The sequence below is a fragment of the Manis javanica genome, chromosome 10 (genome assembly GCF_040802235.1).
Source record: "Manis javanica isolate MJ-LG chromosome 10, MJ_LKY, whole genome shotgun sequence".
NCBI classification, from domain to species: domain Eukaryota; kingdom Metazoa; phylum Chordata; class Mammalia; order Pholidota; family Manidae; genus Manis; species Manis javanica.
In genome coordinates this window covers 5,941,753-5,961,229 of record NC_133165.1, presented here as the reverse complement: position 1 = coordinate 5,961,229, position 19,477 = coordinate 5,941,753, and the positions used below count along the sequence as shown (strand labels likewise).

Genomic DNA, 19,477 nt, shown 5'->3' with positions numbered 1-19,477 from the left:
TAAAAGTGTTAAATATGGACTGGTACTGGTGCTACAAAGCATTTGAATGTCTGATGTTTAGGGACCTGTGGTGGAAGTCAATGCTTTGGGCTCCCCTTCTGTGGTCCATGCACAGATCTGAAGTCTGAAGTCAAACGCAAATGCAGTGTATGTGTGCGTGTGTGTGTGTGAGTGACTGTGTGTGTGTGTGTGTGTGTGTGTGTGTGACAACTTCTGCTTTGGTCTAGCTTTTCATTCTATGTGTATAAATAAGGAACAGAGAAGGCAGGAGACTTGCTCACTGATGCACAGACATCCATGTATGCTCTCCCACTGGGAGAGCAGTGCAGTCTTCAGAATTCTTGCACCAGGGCCTTGCCAGAACTGCGTGGACATTTAGAACTGTCACCCAACCAATGTGTGCAGGTGGGCACACGAGTATTCCCTCCCTGGAGAACGGCCACAACTTCTAGCTTCCTTTCCTATTCTGTTCCCACCTTCCTCCTCTTTGGGGTTTGGACACAAGGTCCTGGAAGAACAGGGCTGACCAAACAGCAGTGATGGAGCCAGAACTGGGTGGCAGATGGATGCCTATGAGTCCTACTATCTCCCAGCTGACATTCACTGTGAAAGGGAAGGACTGGAGAGCCCCAGGCTGGCATGCCACCACAGCCAGGCTGGAGCGATGCCATTCCTAAGAACAGGATTTACAACCTCCAGACTTCTCCTACTTGGTCAGCTGGCATGGAGTTGGGGATTGGACAGTCCTTCCTGCCCTGTGTGGGGACATGTGCAAAGATTTAGGTTACCTGCACTGTGGTGTCCAGTTGACCTCCATTGAAAGACTACAAGACTTTCTCTACCCAGGAACCCCAAAGCTGGGGCTGTTTCTGGAGCAGGGATGTAAGTATGTCTCTGCCACAGGGTGTTTTGACAATCCACTGGCAACTAAAAGCCCCTGTGTGGCAAGACCATATGCCCACAGTTTGACATATGCTTTGAGGGGAAAGTTCCAGCCACCCGGATTAAGAACCCACAGCCATGTGTCACTGCGGAATCCCTCTTTCTCAGCTCCAGAGAGTAGCCTCAGTGCCTCAGGGTCAGGATGGGATGGGCTTCTCGTGGCAGTGGAAATGTCTCAGTAGTGGATTGGAAAAGACAGCTGCCGACAGCTGAAAACCCCCTGCCTGGGCCTCAAGCCCGAGTGACGGATGTGCGTTTCCATGGCACTCCCTGAAACAGGTGCCTCTGAAACTCGGGAAGAGCACATTCCCCCCTCCACGGTAAATCAGCTGCTCTCTGTGGACATGTGTATTTCAGGCCTGGAAGTGTGTGGTGTCCGGTGTCTCCAAGACACACCCAGGAAGTTCAGAAAAGAGGAGCAGGTGGATGGAAGAAGGATCTCAAGACACTGAGGGTGTGAGTTCAAGGGCAGAGCATCAGGTGTCCCTCCACTGACTCTTCCTTCCTTCCTGCATTATTTTCTTCAGAGCACTTACTACAACTGTGATCAATCTGGTTGTGGATTGCTGTCGCTGTTGTATTCTTTGCTGTGTCTCTCTCCCCCATGTGATCATAAACTCCACGAAGGAAGGGATCATATCTGACTTCCTGAGCATCTTTCTGCTAATGTCTAGGATGGCGTCTGCTTGTAGCAGGTGCTCAATAAATGTCTGAAGAATTATCCAAGGAATGAATGAACCAATCACCCATAATGATATTTTCTGCTGCACTCTGGTAGGCAGATGCTTCCCTCTGTTGTACACATGAGTGAACTGAGGCTCAGAGAGGTGAAATCATCTATTCAAGACCAAATCTAAAAGGGAGGTAAGGCTGGCTCTGGTACCCAGGTCTGTATGAATCTGAATTACTCCCCCCCCCCCCCCGCCGGGGGCTCTCCGTTCTTCTGCTGAAATAAAATAAAAGGATAGTGAGCCCATCCTAAGACAGACTGTCCTGTGATGGAAAATCCAGTCCATGAGCACATGGCTCACCAGATGTTGCTCACAGCTTTGGTACAGCTAGACTTAATCAAGCACCCAAGACTGATCTCCCACGCTGGAGTGGGTCTGCTTATAAGCCTCAGATGCATTTGGGGGTCATTAATAATTAAACACATGTGCTGTACTCTCCTTGAAGCAACACAAGTTTCCAGACCCTCAGACTCAGACATCTACGATCCCAAATCCCCTTGACCCCTCTTTCCATAGGCTTGGTGATTTTTCTGCTCCACCCCAGCCCCCCGAAACTGTCCCTCCTTTCAGCACAGAATTCTCTAGTCAGTGAAAAGCAGAGAAATGCTGGTAGGAGAAATGGAAATTCATTAGCTCACCATGGGTGCCACGGTGTTGGAGGTCTTCACCTGAGTCTATACTCGCTGGTCAACATTTCCCAGCCTGTCCCACTAGAGACCATGTGTCCATCTTCCATCTACCCTTCCAGAGAATCTTTTTAAAATGTAAAATCAGATTATGGTGTCCCCCTACATGACACTCCAGTGCTTTTCCATCTCTCTGGGACTAAAATCTAAACGCCCGGCAATGCCACAGAAGATGACTGTGATCTGATGGCTGATGGCGCGTTGGACTTGATCTCCTACCCTTTCCCCCTTCATCCCGAGGCCCGGGCACAATGACCATCCTCGTTAATCCCCAAACGTGCCCATTCCCCCTCCACCATAGGGTTTCGGAGTGCCCCCTGGGACTGAGCTCTCTTCTCTCCACCAGGACATTACACAGCTGGTCCCTACTTGTCAATCAGATCTGAGCTCAAATTCCACGCCTTTCCTCCTTCAACGATCCAAATAACCCTCTCAGTCACTATCACGTAACCTACTTTATTTTCTTCGTAGCACTTAACGCTTCCTGACATACTCCTTTCCCTGTTTAATCTAAGGGGTCTTATTCACCTTGTAATCCTACTGTTTAGCACACACTGAACACCCAATAAATATTCACTCAGTTAAGGAATACATATGGCGACAATGCATTGTATACGTACAAGCTAGAGCCACTTGAATCTCCAGACCAGCCTCCACCCCCTCCACCTCTGAAATGCACATGACATGTCATCACCCTCATTTTGATTCTGAGCATCAGATAGAAAGATGGAAAGGGGAAAAACAGTAACTGGTGGGCTACAGGTGGAAGAGAAGATCCTTCAGGTTTTCTGCGCACATTCCAGTTAGGGCTGGTGGCTCACCTCAGCCTAATATACATTGGCAAGCCCACCCCATAACTTTCTTCTTTTATCTAAAAAGGAAAATGTATACTTTTAGGACTTGAGGGAATTAGGAGAAGGGCTTAGTTTTTAAGAGAGATGGCAAAGTCATTTGGATCGAAAACTGATCTTGTGCGTTAGACATGCATTCGGGTTGCAAAAGAAATACCCATGCGTGGAGTGACAAGAGCTGGCTGGGAAACTCTGGTCTGTCTCCTGGTTCAGCTCCTCTGAGAAGGCTGCCAAGAAGAGATCCTCACTTCCTGAGCAGCTTGGTTTTGAACCCAAGTTGTCCTAAAATGAGCATGAGCTTCAGCCAGGGCTCTAAGGAATAGTTGTGTGTTCCACAAATCATATGTGCTCAAACACATCTCCACACGGGTGATGGAATTGCTCTTTTCCTCAAAGAAAAGCATGTCTTTCCGTGCCTCCACTTCAGGGAATTCAGCAGGAAAGCGGGGAGCAGATGCCACCCACCTGGTTGGGGTGGAGCTGGCCGACCTCTGTCTCCTGCTTTTGTGATTCTATCTCTGGGATGACATGTTTGATTCTCCTTCGTGGTCACCTCCCTCTCCCCTTCTGACTAAAATACTATAATTTTCTGATGAACCATTTACTTAAGATATCAGCTACATTTCATTTTAAGATACCACTCTGGTATTTATGGACTTAACAAAAAGGATATTTGTAAGTTTAAAAAAATCATTGATTCTGTCTTAAAAAGCTTTTCATTTTCAAAACAAAGCTGGCTTCAAGTGACACAAGTCATTATAGATAGGATGAGTATGAGAACTGTTTTTGGAAGAAAATGTATATGCAAGAAAAAGACGATACAGACATTGGTCTGAGGTGGTTATTTCTGAGAGGTGGATTATGATTTATGTGTGTATGTTGGTGGGGGGAGGGGTGTATCATATTTGTGCTTCTCTGATTGCCAAAACTTATTTTGGCATTTATCCTGCACTCACTGAATAATCAGAAAAATAGGCAACAAATTTTAAAATAAATTTTCTGTTGGAGAGGAGGTCATAAACTTAAATAAAGGCCAAACAAATTGGCTGCTTGTTGAGACTGGCCCCAAGGTGTGACATCCTTCCTATAGGAAGATAGCTCTGTGTGAAAGTCTCGCCTGGAGCTCACCACAGGTGAGGTCCCCTGAAGGCTGTCCATAACCCAAGCACATCTCTTGGGCCGGCACCTGGCTCAAGTCAGTCCTTCCCAGCCCCCTTTTCCCAGGACTGCTCAACGATACTCTCTGAATGTGCTCTAAGTACACGGAGGTCCGGGACATAGTTTACTGGATCCAGGATTGAGATGCACCCCAAAGAGGGGGGCCACCAGATCCTTTCCTGGGGATTTGGAACTTGAGTGCAGACACAGAGGCTGGTGGTCTGTGCGGCTGAGTCACCATAGCCCAACAGCCCACAGCAGGGTTTCTCAACCTTGGCATGGTTGACACTTTGTGCCAGATAATTCTGGACAATTCAGAAGAATTCTGGTTGTCCCATGCACTGAGGGTGCCAGTAGCAATCCCCCTCCAGTTGTGACCACTAACAGTGGCCCTATAAATGGCTAAATGCCCCCACGGGGCAAAATACCCCTAACTGAGACGCAGTCACCTGGAGACAATATCTATAAATTCTGCCCGCTGAGGCCCTGAGGCCTGTCTGACCGCCTGTACTTCTCTTGGTTGTTTTTCTGTTTTACATATTTTTCCTCTTTTGAGTGCAAGAATTTCTGTGCCTTCAGTTGTTTCTGCATCACACATTAAAACACAGTAAAAATATAAATACCTCCCCCCACTGTAGTTTTGTTAAGCAAGCCAGGATTGGGTTCTGTTTCTTCAACCAAAGGAATCTTAGCAAATACACTCACATTCAAGAATCATCTCAGGTGTCTTGTCATTCAAAGTGGTGGAGATCATCTGTCATCTATCAACCCATCGTAAGCCAAAGAGTTCTTAACTCAACCATCTCTGGCAGATCTGAGCACAAAGGAATGAAGGAAGCAGGTGATTCTGGACCATCAGGACACTGGAAATATACCACGATGCGTCAGTAACAAGAACCCTAGAGTAACACAGCTTGGTGGAGGAACATTCACCCTACCGGAGCCGGAGGGACTTGACCGTGGTCCACTGTTTGGAACTGACGTCAGCACGTGAGGAAGCTGAGAAGCTAAGAAGCCGAGATGGCCTAGGACACAGGCCTTGTCCATCCCAGGAGGGATTTCTACAAGGGGTTCCTCAGTGAAGCTCTGACTCTCTAGAACCAAATGCTACAGAAAATACACATTATGCAGGCAGCATCACACGTCCAAACCCCACAACTGTTTGGACAGACAAGGATCCCATATGCTCTGCATTGCCCTCAGCGATGGAAGGCCTTTTCTCCATCCCCTGGCCACCCCATCACCATGCAGCAGGTGGGAGCTGTGTTCCCTCACTACATGGACAGGGACAGGTCACAGCAGCTGATGACTGGCATTCTGTATGATGGGCAAACATGTCCAACATCTGCTCAGCCTCCGCACAAATCTTAGGCCCTCTGGCAGGCAGTACCGAGTCCCTCAGCTAAGTCACAAAGGGAGCCACCTGCCAAAACGCCAGGTGTGAAACAAGCCCCGGCTCATTAGAGTTCTTAAGCCCCACATTCCGGGAAACGGCTCCAGGCTGATACGGGGCTGCCGTACAGCCTGTCTCCGTGAGGCCCGAGGAGCCACCTTATTAAGATGGACATTGGATGGTCCGTGTCAATTTCACAGTTTCTGTCAAAACCTCCCCGATAGCAGGCACCTCGGTGTTTACACCTCTCTGCAGAACAAATGCAGAGCTGCTGAAGGGAGAAACAACGCACCACCACAGCAGCAACAGGAAACACCGCCTGCAAGCTGTCCACGGCCCCCGGAGTAACTGACATGTTTGACAGAGAACGTGTGTTGGTAACGTCGCTTGATTTGTGTTTAAAGGGAAAACAGAAAGTGTATTTCCAGAAGGTTTAGATATTGAAAACCAAAGAGAAGGTCTCACAAACAAAGCCACAAGGACCATGTCCCAGCTGTCCCCTCTCTGCCATTTGTCAATGCCCCTCCTCTCGTTTTGATCTCTCAGAGGAACCGGGCTTCCACGGGGAAACCAGACCTTCCGACAGAGGCCTGTGAGACCCAGGGAGGAGAGCCGATCAGAAACGACAGTGGCACAAAACCCCGCTAGCCTTGGGCTCAGAATAGGCCATACGGGGAGAGAGACAGGCCACTCCCCCACGGAGGACGGGGAGCTGCCCCAAGGCCCCGCAGAGGAGCAGGATCCCCCTGGGCTCCGGAGCTCGGCTGCCTGGGCGGACACCCCAGGCCTGCCATTTCCCAGCCCTGAGAACGAGGGCTGGATATTGTCATTGGCCGAGCCTCAGTCTCCTTGAAAAATAAGTCTTTACAGGATGGTTTAGACTAATAGAAATATTCTACGGAAAACGGCCAATGGAGTGACCAGCAGCATTAGCAAGAGTAGACATAATATAATTGTGATTATGTAAGTGTAATTATATAATAAATACAGTATGATTGAGTATATAGTCATAATAATATAATTATAACATAAGTATGTAATATATAATTATTAATAGTATTATACATCATATCTATTACATAACAATTATATATTCCATGATATATAATATAATTACATATTATATATAATAATACATATTACATATAATCATGCTTCACTTTCTGTATCATTGTATAATCAATGATACATCATTATGTAATTACATATAATAGTATATCATAATTACAAGGTAATATATAATTATATGATTTCTTTTTATGTATGTTATATATAATATACATTATTACACATAAATAATATTAATATGTGGTAATAATTATATAACCCCTAATATACTGTTATTATTTCTATTCTTTATTGAATCCTTACTATATACCAAGTACCAATACATGTGCCTTACAAGAACTAAGTCATCTGATTCCCAAAAGCAGTTCTAGACTTGACTCCATCCAATGGACGAGGTGCTTTTAATACGTCCATCTGACAGGTGAGAAAAATGTGATACAAGCAGTTTTGGAAATTCCCCAAAGAGGCAAAGATGAGATTCTAACCCCGCAGTCTGGCGTGAGAGCTCACACGCTTAGCTAACATGCAGCAGTAGCCCCTCACAGACGCAGCAAACACTGGATGTTGCCTTGATCACACGGTGGGTTTTGGTCTTGGTTGTGACGGTCCACACTGTGTTTGGAAGCATACCTGCTAATCGGCTTCCTGAGTCCTTTCTATGTGCTAGGGACTTGACACGCTTTGGTTTCTTACACTACTGCTCACTGAGGCAGATGCTGCCCAGGAAGGGGACCAACCACGTGCAAGGGCTCCCAGGCAGGAAGAGGTGCCCAAGGGCAGGCAGGTGGACACAGGAGATAGACCAGGGAGTCAGCTCCAGAGCCCACAGCCCTACACCATCCTGTTCGCTTGTGTCTTCCCCTCTAAAACACAATACTTGCATTAGACACTGTAGGTGAACCCCCTCACACATGGCCTGGTACACAGTAAATGCCTGAAAACGAGCAGCTGTTGTGTTTATTCTAACTACATGCGAAAAGCCCAGTAGGCATTTTCTTCCAAGAAAATGACGGAAGTATGATTCTGTGATGCCATCTGCCCAGAGGGAGATCCTTTGCCCCTTCTAAAGCCTCCGCAAAGCCCCTGAGTTGTTGGTCAACCCCAGCTCCCATGTCCGGCTGCCCGTCGGAAACCAGGGATTGCCAGGGACGCGTGCAGCTCCCTGCGCCCTGCTTCTGCGGTTTGATACAGACCATCCGGGCTCAGGGCAGGCACCTACGTCCTTGGCGGACTTGCCCAGGTTCTGAGCAGTAGCAGGACTGAACACCTTGATGCAGGGAGCAAGTTGCAAAGGCTCAGATCGCATTTTTCCTTGAAATGTCCCTGCGTGCTGCCCAGGGCCAGTCGGCTGCCTTGCGCTCAGACACCATCCCTGCCACTAGGCACTGACAGATGGGAGCTATTCTGATTATTTAACATTTATTAAGCGCCCACAGTGTGCTGGGAGCTGCATGGAACAGGGGTGTGGGTGGTGCCAAAGAGTCTGTCCCCAGAAGGCTGTGGCCACATGGAGGGGAGGGGCTGGACCACCTACCCCTTCAAAACCTGCCCTCCCATCCCTCCCACTCAGCACCAGCTCCATCCCCGGAAGTCCGCTGAAGCAGGGAGACAAAGCGTTGAGCAAGGACTCAGCATGATGGGGTCTCGTGCGGCCCCAGCTCCACACACGGGCGACTGACTCCATGGGGAATGGGAGGGGATGGGGGCTTCACCCTACCCAAGGCCAGGGGCTGGTGATGTCCAATCCCATGGTGGGACGCCCTCTCCCCTCCACAGCATCTCTGGCTGCAGCCCACTCTGCCCAGCTGTGCTGGAATCTCCTCTGAGAAGGGAACAGAAAGCTGCCCACCCACCCATAAACCTAGAGCATCTTCATATGAAGAGTTTGTGTGGCCGCCCGGGATGGTGTAACAAAACGCGACAACTGCAAGGTTGGCCATCCACGGCTCCTACCATGAGCAGCTACGGCTCTTGGGGCTTCACAAACACCAGCCCGTGAAATCCTCAGGGCTCCCTTTGAAGTGGGGAAGACTGTCCCCCGCGGTCGGGTTGAGACAGTGGAAGCTCAGAGAGGTGGAGCGGCGTATTACACAGGGGCCAAGACACAGACTCAGGTTGGTCGGAGTGGAAGGCCTACCTGAAGGGCACCACAGCTGCACCTCAGAGACCCCCAGGTGCGGGCAGGTTTTAGCTCTTTCATTCCTGAGACTGACTCTGGGAGGCGGAGCATACAGCATTTAACTCCCACTTTCTAGACAAGCCAGCGGAAGCTCAGAGCTGTCAAACAACCTGCCCGAAGACACAGGTCCTGGCCGACTCGCTTTCCCAGGTCCAACTCCTATGCTCTGCATTCTCTGGTCGGAATCCTCAGCTGCGCCGCTTCACGAAAGGGGAAGGAGTAGTGAGGACCCTTGGTAACATGGGAGCTGACGGTCACCAAATGCTCCCACCTCTAGGGACCAGCGCAGAGCAGCAAGTGGGGGTCAGGACAGCAGCTGAGGGAGGCTTCCTTCTCCCACAGCCCCGGCATGCTGGGCCCACAGCTCTGGGCCAGAGCTGGCCCCTGCCACAGAGACGGAGGTCTTGCTGTCATCCTTCCCTCTCAGAAACAAAAAGAACAGATAACTAAACACAAACACCCTTCGTCCCCCAGAACATACCAGAAACCCTGTCACCTGGGGAGGATGAGAGAGAACCAGCCTTTAGGAGGCCATCTCTGTCTTCCCAGGCTTGTAGAACAAGCCATTCTGAGTGCGCAAGCTACTGACAGTGGTGAAGACCTCAGAGCGGGCGGGGTGAGTGGCGGTGAGACTCCAGAGTGTGCCCTCTACCCCCACACAGCCGTGTTTCACTTCTGTCTCTACCACCAATGCTGCGGCCACGTAATAAGCCACCTCTGAGGACAGAGACGGGGTTCTTAGTCATCTCACAGTCCCCAGAGCTTAGCCAATAACTCCGCGTGGAACCCTGCACCCATAAATAACTACTGAAAGGAACAGATGCATTTCACGATGCCTCTGCCTCCTACTTTTGCAAGCCTGCAACGTTCCAGCTAGAAACTGAGCATCGCAGCAGACAACGGTCCCAGTTACTGAGAGGAAAAGACCTGGGGAGTACTAAGTTCAATGTTCCTGGACACCTTGTAGCGCTCAGCAGTGAACACAGAGTTGCGTTGGCTGCTTCATGCCCGTGGGATGTATGTGTGATAGGTCTATCTTTAGACGGGAGAAAAACATAAACAGGGGTGAGTATGTCTGTCATAAATCAGCCGGAGAAAGCACTTACCCAAAACAACCTTTAAAAGACAGGGAGGGGGCTCCTTCTCAGCGTCAAAGGCTCAGATTGCTGAACACGAGAGCAGCAAAGGGAGTGTGAAATCCACCAGTCTCTCCAGCCCTGCTCACCCTGTGCCAACATGGTGGAAAGAGCAGACTTGCTGAGATAGCATGCCTTGAAAATGATCAAAATGACAGATGGCTGCTGCAGAGACACATCCTTTTTATAGGACTGATAATCAGAAGAGATTGACGGTGTCCCTTTAATCTTTTAATTAAAAAAAAAAAGAGCCTGTCTATAAAACAGAATGGGGCGAGTTGCTAGCACTTCCAAGTGCTTTGGAGCAACGGAGGGTCTCCATTGCTTCAAACTTAATAACTGGAAGCCTTTGGTTTTTCTTTATTTATGGTTATTTATGTACGTATTGCTGATATAAAGAGAAGTGATGTGGTGGCATGATCTGAGAAACCCGGTCCTTTGTCAGTTGTGGTGTTACTGGATGTTCTTATCAGATTGCCTTTACTTCCCTAGATCGTGGTGTTCTCACCTGGAAAAGAGTGGGAATGTCCCAAATATATTCCAGCGGGAGACACTATTATAATTCATGTAGGTGGGAAGACACTGAGTAAAATGACCATATCTGCCTTTGATAAGTGATCACACACGGAGGAGAAGATGCATTAGGTGTTGACAATCCATTGCCTGGTGAACGTGACCACTGGAAACAGACATTCGAGATAATTAAGAACAGAAACCCATCATCTTTTTCCCTGGGGAGGTTGTGTGCAGGGCTCCCAGGAGAAAACACATGGTTGGATGTTTATAATAGCTTTAGCTCTTATTGACAACTTATCATTGCCAGGAGAATTGGTTTGGGGATGGGCATGGCCTGAAAGATAAGCCAAGTGGACTATCTGGAATTTTTTACAGGAATAGTTGCAAGAGAGACTTGCTAAGGTGGGTTGGGATGCAAACTTGGAGTTGCGCAAGGACCTATTTGCCCCCACTGGGACATGGTGGGCTGGTGCATGAAGATCAACCAGGGACAGCCACTGTGGAGTCGTGGGAAGCCGTGGCTTGGGTTGTTGGACCCTCTGAATTCAACCGTATCTGAAGCTGGACTTTTTCTTTTTCCCCTCTGAATTCTGGTTTTGTCACTTACAGGTAAGAGTCCTCAGCAAACACCTAGCTTACCTCTCCCTCTCTCTCTCTCCCTCTCTCCCCCCTCCAAAAAATGCAGTAAACATTTATCTATCTATATATCCCATTAGAGCTGGAGGATGTGGCCATTGCAGCTGAGCTGTATGGGCTGTGAGTGGAGAGAAAACTAGTCCTGTTCTCAGAACAGGGTTCTGGAAAGGTTCTCATTATCATCAATAAGAGTTGATGCTTTTACAAACACCCAAATGTGTTTTTCTCCCCCAAAACCCTGCACACAACCTCCCCAGGGAGGTCAGTGATGAGTTTCGGTTAATTATCCTGAATGCCTGTTGTCAGTGGTCCCGTTCACAACAGACTGACATCATCAGCATATACATGCCTACCCCTTCTCATGCCTCACGATGTAAGCTTCGTGTTGAAAAGGATCTTGTGTATTTTCTATTCTGCCTCATCACCTACTCCTATTAGTCCACAGCCTGGCACATGAGTAGGTGCTCAATAAATAATTGTTGGATGAAGAGATGAATCACATTTAAAGCTCCCAACCATTTTGCAAGACAGGTAGTCCCAGCTTTCATTTTGGAGCTGAGAAAACAGCCTTGGAGAGGTTAATTGACAAGCCCATGGCCACACGCTTAGTAAATGCCAGAGCCAATATATCAACCTGGCCCTGTTTGATTCCAAATTCTCTCTGCCACTTCCCTGACTCTTTAATTTGGTCTGCTGTTGACATGGCCTCTTTGGCAGTACAGAAAAGTCACTTAGTGACTTAGACGGAGCAGTCTCAAAGTAAATGACACCACCAGCATTTATATCAGGTGTACATTCTGGTTTCTTTCCCAATCAGCAGACATTCCAAACATGTAGATAACACTTCAGGGCAGCAATATCAAGATCTAAAAACAACTCCACTAGACACAGACCAAAAAGCAAGTTTATTTCCTTTAAATTCACCCAGGAACACATCAAAGTGACCTGCGAGTTCCCCCATGTTTCTCTTCCTATAGAAATGGTTACTACTTTTGGTCCATCGTTACAACTAGCACTTTGATAACACCCAGTATCATTATGCATGTTGTATGCAGATCTCTTGTAAAATACACTGCCAAATTCAGTGATGCTGATTTCTCCTTAAAATGCAGTGTGGGACTTGTTTATACCATGGCTGTCCACATCAGAGAAGCATTATTCAGCATTTCTCTGCCACTGTCTAGCTCTGTGAAGTTTAAGTTGGGAGACACTCAGCCTTCAGAGAGCTCACTGTCTCAGAAACGATGGTCAAGGGTGATCAGGATTCAAACCCAGTGGATTTGACTCAGAAAAGGGCATTATGGGACCCATTCCTATACTGGGCACAGAGATTGAGGGCTTACGGGTTCCATTTCTGAGCTTCCTCCCAGCTCCTGTGGATCTATGTCTTCTGACTTTTGAAACCTATATTTAAACCATGTCAAATCCCACAGTGCCAGTGGGTTGGGGAAGATACTAAAGCTCTATCCCCATGTGTCAGCCCAACGCTGTGAATTCACCTGAGTTCTCTGCTCTGCTAGGAAGGCCTTCCTCCTTGGCTCGCCCAGTCCATGTTTTCTCAACTCAAACGCCACTTTCCTCTCTGAACCACACTCTTCTCTACTGACTCTGAGGCATCACCTCTCTCTCTCTCTGTTTTCATGTGTATCTCCATGGATCTACCTCAATAGTAGGTCAGTGGTTAAGAGGAAAGTCTCTGGTCCGACTGACCTGATTCAAATCTTTGCTCGGTCACTGACATTCCTTGTGACCTTGGGCAAGTTAAATTTCTCCAAGTGTCAGTTTCTAGTTCTCCATGAGCAAAAAGGATGTCATAATGCATGACAGTGATTCCTTATCTGAGAACCCTAGGGGACCCCTGTATTTTGAAATTCAGTAATTTTTTTTTTTTAATTTTCCAGACAGGCATTTCAATAGAAACACTGATAAGGTCTAACAGCCTCAGCAGGGTCTGGGACAATCCTCTGAAGTCAAACACAACAATATCCCCATAGCAAAATATATGAATATTCACAGTGTGATAAAGAAAGTCTACAAATAGCCACATGTCATTTCAGGTCAAGTTTTCTTCCCAAATAAGTTTTTGGTGCCAAACTTCCCCCCAAAAGCCAGATTTTCAGAACTGTTTGTTTGGAATTTGAAATTACAGATAAGAGGTGGTAGACCAACAGCACCCAGCATTATTACGAACATAAATTGTTATGATCTGTAATTATTGAGCACAGCGCTGACACATAGCAGGTGCCCCATAATTGTTACCTACCTGTCTTTCGGGCTGCTTTTACTGCAGTATCACGGTTTTGTGTTTACCTATGTTCTCTTCCATGGGGCTGCAAACCCACAGGTCAGTGGCTATGATGGTCCAGGTGCCTAGAACGGTGCCTGGTACAGAATATGTGTGCAGAGAATGAATAATTACATTAATAAATGTGTGGTGAGGTAAGTGTGGCTCTGTTCACACGATCCTCCATGTAGGAAAAGAGTCTTCTGACCTATTATGTGTAATACCTGGATGAGATGGGAATTATTTGTCTGAGTATGGAGAATGATGTAGCCACGTACGGTCAAAGGGCACTTCTATGGGACAGATGTCTAGAACGAAGAGGGCAAGTGTGACCTTGCCACCCAGGGCCAAGGGCTCATTAGACCTAAACGCTAATCAAACAGGCTCATCAGTTATAAAGCCACTACTTTGATGATGGTGGTGATTTTTTCCTTAAACCCAGCCGACAAAAACAGGGCAATGTGATTTGAATTTTTTTAAAAAAGGGGGGCCCTTGAAAGAATTATGACACAGAAGTTCTTCTGCCCCAGTGTCGTTGGCTCTTGAGGTTGGAAAGCCCTTGAGAGGTATTCAAACTCCCATACACCAACCCTGCCAAATGGCCACGACCATTCTATTCGCATATTCCCAGCCACAGGGAGCTCACTGACGATGACGGAGCTCACCCTCTATTTTGGATCATCCTACTGTCTTCCCAATGACATTATTAAGGTATGGGGGCACCTTCTTAATTCCCTGTAGGAAAAATCCTGTACCTTGAAAAGTTGGGAAGAAACCCACAAGGTGAAAGAGTTGGGATAGAGTCTGCTGGGATGCAGGACAGCTGACATCAGAAGCACGAGTGGAAAGGTGAGTGTGCGTGTGAGTGAGCATTACAACTTCTCTCCCTTTGAGTCGGTGTTCCTCCCTTTGCAAATGATACTGCAGTGGGGTGATTTGAGTTTCTTGGTGCCAATGGATAAGTGACATAGGCTGTCTCAACAAACCAGGAATAAAGCTGGTCTCTCCCTCTCTGCAGCGTTTCCGTGTGTTCCACGGGGGTGGGGAAGAAGATGGCGAGTGTATCACAGCAGCTGGTTGAGGGGCTCCGCGTCGCACTGCTCTCCTGACTTATGGGTAACTAGTTACCAGAGGTGTCACTCAGGAAAACAAAGTATAATCAGGCTAAGATTTGCAAGTAAAATCACTTGTTCTTTCCAAAAATAACTGGATATGTTTCTCAAACGCTCTGCAAAGGAGGAAGAAATGGGGCCTCCCCAATTCCTCAGCCGACCCATGCGTCTTCTCATCTATCACCGGGGTAATATGTCCAGAGTGGCATTTCGTAATGACAGCAACATTCCAGCAAATCGATAGTTATTTAATTCCCAACAAGCTCTCAAGTCCATTAAGCCTGATTACATTCACCCATTTCTGTGGGTGCCGTTATTTTTCCTACACCGGCACTTAATCTATAACAGGAACTTATGAGAACTTTCAAAAGCAATTTCAGCATCAGCCAGCACAGAGTGAAGGGCACGATTTGCTTGTAATTATTTATCGGACGGGGCGGCAGAGGGCCTGACAAAATTCCACTGGCCGACCTTCACCCAAAGTTTTCAATAGAAGCAAAAAGCCTCCCAGTCTGCCATGGAGTCCTACTTCGGACTCCATGCCACACTGGCGTGCTCAGGCCAGGAAGATGGAACAATTTCCATGCTGTTAAGGGCCCTTCTGCAGGTAGTCCATCTATTTCTCACATGTAATAGAGGAGACTCCAAACTGAGCAACGGCCCTGAATCTGGGATGACAGAATGTTTTGCTGTTACTTAGAATCACCCCTGGATGTCTCAAATCACCAAAATTCTGACGGTTCACACACAACATTCAGAAATGGAGAAAAAAGGTGTTTGACTAGAACCCTCCCTAGAAATTTTAACTAGTGAGTTAGGGTATTGCAAAATTTCAATACACAGTTGGAATAGGCATAAGGAGCAAAGTGCACATTTAATTTTCCTTTCCTGTTTAGGAACGAGATACAGAATTTATTCCAAAGGGACGGTTGTTCTCAAACAAACAAAAAACAAACAACAACAAAACACCATCTGGGTTTCCTGCTTAGGCTCTGTCACCAGTGGATGTCAGCTTTTCACAGACACTTCAGACACGCACCCAGAAGCCAATGCTTGCTTAGAGAGACAAACTTATGGTAAAGGGGAAAGATGCAGAATATCTTGTTGGTAGATGGATCCCCCTGCACAGAATGAGTAACTTACAAGCAAAGCCGACACACGTTTCAATCCCCCACGTCTTGCCATCATTAAGCTGTAAACAGCTGGCAAGGGATTCCTAGAATAATCTCTGAACTTCATAAATTAACCATCAATAGAGTGTTCCTTTCTGCCTCGATGCCACCACTCACCCTGGGGGTGGGGGGAGCCATCTATGAACACAGACAAGCCACGTGAAGGGGGTGGTATGAATTACAGCCCCTTCTATTTCCCGGGTTAAAGCTCTTAACCAAGTCACCTCTTGATAAGTTACTCTGTCTCATGATCTGCTCTGGGAGACCGAGTCCCTCCGAAAGCTGGGAAGGAGAGCAAATCCTTTGCCCTGTGGTCAACGTCCTGAAGCAAAGGCATGAATGTTAAACAGCAGCCAGATCAATACAAGCAAATATAGCTCAACTACACCATTTATTCAGCCATGAGAGATGTCAATAGCCAGATTAGGGTGATCCATCTTTTTGATTTCCTACTGTCTTCCCACTGACTACACGAGGGCTTTTTCCTGTATTAAAAGTGTTTGCTTTCTCAACCATAAAAATTCCAATTATTACTCTGAGCACTCTGGAGTTAAGTTGCTTGCTGGCAGTGGCCTTGAATTACCTGGATCAGTCCGGGGAAGTAGGGGGCTGCTGGAACGATCATAGGCGCTCCACAGGGATACAGGAGGACTCCTGGAGAAGGCAACATGCTTTACGTGGAGAGAGTATTCCCTCGGAAGCTCAACACATCAATGGAGAGCGAGGGGAAAAAAAAATCTATAGACCCAACTTCTTCCGAACTACAAAGCTGAGAGGCGAATCACTTCTGTCAGGGGCCAAGCGCTCATCAAGGCGGGGAGCGGAAAGAAAGAAAATCCAGTCAGCAACTCTGAATGTGAAAGTTTTCTTCCCAGACGCCGAAGAGACACAGCAGCTGCACAGCTGAAACAACCAAAATGGAAGGTGCTATTTTGGGAATGGCTTGCCTAACATGACTAACCAAAGACTCTTCATTAATTTAGTTCTCAGAGAGAGAGAGAGAGAGAGAGAGAGAGACGCAGAGACAGAGAGGGAGGCAGTCAGTTTATGAGATGTGGGCTCTTCCTGAATGCATTTGGGCAAACGGCAAGGGACCGAGTCTGTATGGGAATTTCAGACAGAACAACTGGAATATAAATGAAAAATGTAAATTGATACGATTAACAGTTGCCACTTAAAACTCACGTAGGTGAATGTGGGCAGCCTTTGGTACTGATCAAAAAGAAACTAGGAAGATAGGCTGTGTTTTTTATTCTTTCTCTCTCTCGCTCTCTGGTTCTTTTAAAGGGGCGATTTGTGCAAACAATATAATACTACCAGCTAATATTTGCAGCGTGTACTAGGCAGAGAGGATGAGCTAAATTATTTACATGGGTTAGGAAAATTCATTCTGGCTACCGTGTGAAGTAAATACTCTCACATTCCAGGTAGCAAACGGGCATGGGTGTGAAGCTCATACCAGCTGAACCGTTTGCTACTCATCATACACTTGTTAAAGGCGCTGCTGGGCTATGAACACAGTTCCTAACCAGGCCACACTGTATTCATTTCGGTATTTCATTCTGTAATAGAATTTCATATGCCTTAAAAAAAAAACTTCCTTTGAGCTTTCAATGGGCATATATTAATATGTAATATATTAATAAGGGATGGTTCCCTATTCCCAGAGTTGAAAGGCATATCTAACATGTACCTAAACTACTGACACAAAGAAAATTCAAGCCAATATTTGTAATCTTTCTGATGTTTGAAAATACCCACGTGATTGTCTGGGATATGTTCCATGGTACTAGATAACTTCCTACAGGATTATTTGGGGTGGAATTATACCAATCTGGGTGTCCCGCATTCTAGCTGTGTGATTTTGAATAAGTTGCTTAGTGTCTCTGAACCTCAGTTTCATTTGGAAAACTGAGATAATAATGGACCTGTCCTCCTAGGGTTGTTGAACAAATAAAGTCCTTGACACCATCTCATGATGTGTATAAGAGGCTATTAGATATCCTTATGATGCATTTCCTGTTCTCTTGATGGTTAATAAAGACATCTTCAGCTTCAGATTGAAGGCACAGATAACATTCAAATTTTCGTTCTTTTCATCTTCATAAAAGAATTATACTGAGATTTACACCGTTTTGAGAGCAATGGTGCAAACTGGGTGGATCCACTCAACTAATGCTTGAGGCCCAGGGATCATTGCAAATCACCTTCAAACTGAACACCTGCTTGCCACATTCCACCTCTAACTCTAAACAGGACACAGGATATAGATTTTGTCGAAACTGGGAGAGCTTCAGACACCACAAAACATACTCAACTATTGGCTTTTTCTAAACCCGAATGTCAATTCCTCCACATTTAGATAGCCAAGGTGTTTTTACACTACACTAATTTTAGTTGCTTGATTTAGCTGCATAATTACATTTCTAGATAACGACAGCGGACAGCGTTTGGCAGAGAATTCAATTATTTAAGGCTGAATTTTGGCCATCTTGACAAGGTCTCTCTGTAATTGATTCTCTTGTATCAAAGTGGCCACATTGTTACAATTCAGAAGCTCCACTAACAGCTGCAAGTTGACCCCTCTTACTTAACAGCCTGATACTGTTTCTAACTTTAGCATTTGACGATGGCTTTCAACACTGCAGCTACTGAGAAGTTACCAGCTAGGACAGTGGCACCTCCAGGAGACAGCTTCCTGGGAGGGGAGAGGTATTCCTTACTTTGGTAAGGCCTGGGTCAGACTGAATCGTGTCTCTTTAGTACAAACATAAAAAACACTTTATAAAAGTGGAAAAACCACTGGGCCAGGAGGCAGGAAACTTAAATCAATTATAAGGCTAGAAATTTACACATTTAGACTCTTCATTTCCTGAACACAGAATAGAAGTAAAAATATCCACTTGCTCTTCACCAAGAGTGTTCCAATAAGCAAAATTGTGAGAGTGTTTTGGGCATGGCAGAGTTGTAGAAATATGAAGTATCATTCCATTTATTTCTACATGGACTGTTTTTTTATTAAAGAACTTGATCATTTCAGTCGGAGAGAAATGAGAGAGATACATGTAAGTGGGACACAGAGATACATAGCTATGTCCTTTGCACAGGATATCTTCTTTTTTCTTTTGAAGACCTCTGTTACAGAAAAGTTTTTGCTGCTTCTGAGCAATGAGTACCTTTTTTCCTCTGAAAGTGAGGGCTGATTTTTTTATGACCCTTTTCACTTTATGTGCTAAAAAGCTCGGAGCCACACAGGTTCGACTCTGCCCATTTTGTTGGCCTGTACTGCCCGCAATCCAAATGTATTTTTATTTATATTATGCATAAATAGATATTGCAATACGAGTGTATTTGTATTCTTGTCCTCCTGTGTTCAGCACCTCCAGCTCTCACCACCGTTGCTCACATTTCCTCTGATTCTGATTTCATACTTCTATGTTACTGTCATATACAACAGGAGTGGTTGTATTTTGGGAATTGAATGAATTGAATGTATCCTTGCTCCAAACCCACGTCAAAAACTATGAAATAATGAAAAAGAAAAATAGGTAACCATCACTAACCACAACCTCTTTTTCCAAACACAGGCTCTGTTTTCCCAAACGGGAAGCCC

At 46.3% G+C, this 19,477-nt stretch overlaps 1 protein-coding gene across 33 annotated transcripts in view; it reads right to left on the bottom strand.

Annotated features, from left to right (window-relative positions):
* Positions 1–19,477, bottom strand: part of RBFOX1 (RNA binding fox-1 homolog 1) — a 1,840,194-nt gene that overhangs the window by 299,108 nt on the left and 1,521,609 nt on the right. For 2 of the 33 annotated variants that reach the window (XM_073214719.1, XM_073214710.1), the window contains exon 1: positions 16,448–16,772. The exons of 28 other annotated variants lie outside the window; for them this stretch is intronic. In XM_073214719.1, coding sequence (XP_073070820.1) covers positions 16,448–16,534 — 87 coding nt within the window. In that variant the 5' untranslated portion in view covers positions 16,535–16,772. Of the gene's footprint in view, positions 1–16,447; positions 16,773–19,477 lie in introns of those variants that run through there. 3 more of the 33 variants (XM_073214711.1, XM_037020821.2, XM_073214715.1) reach the window with 3 other exon arrangements.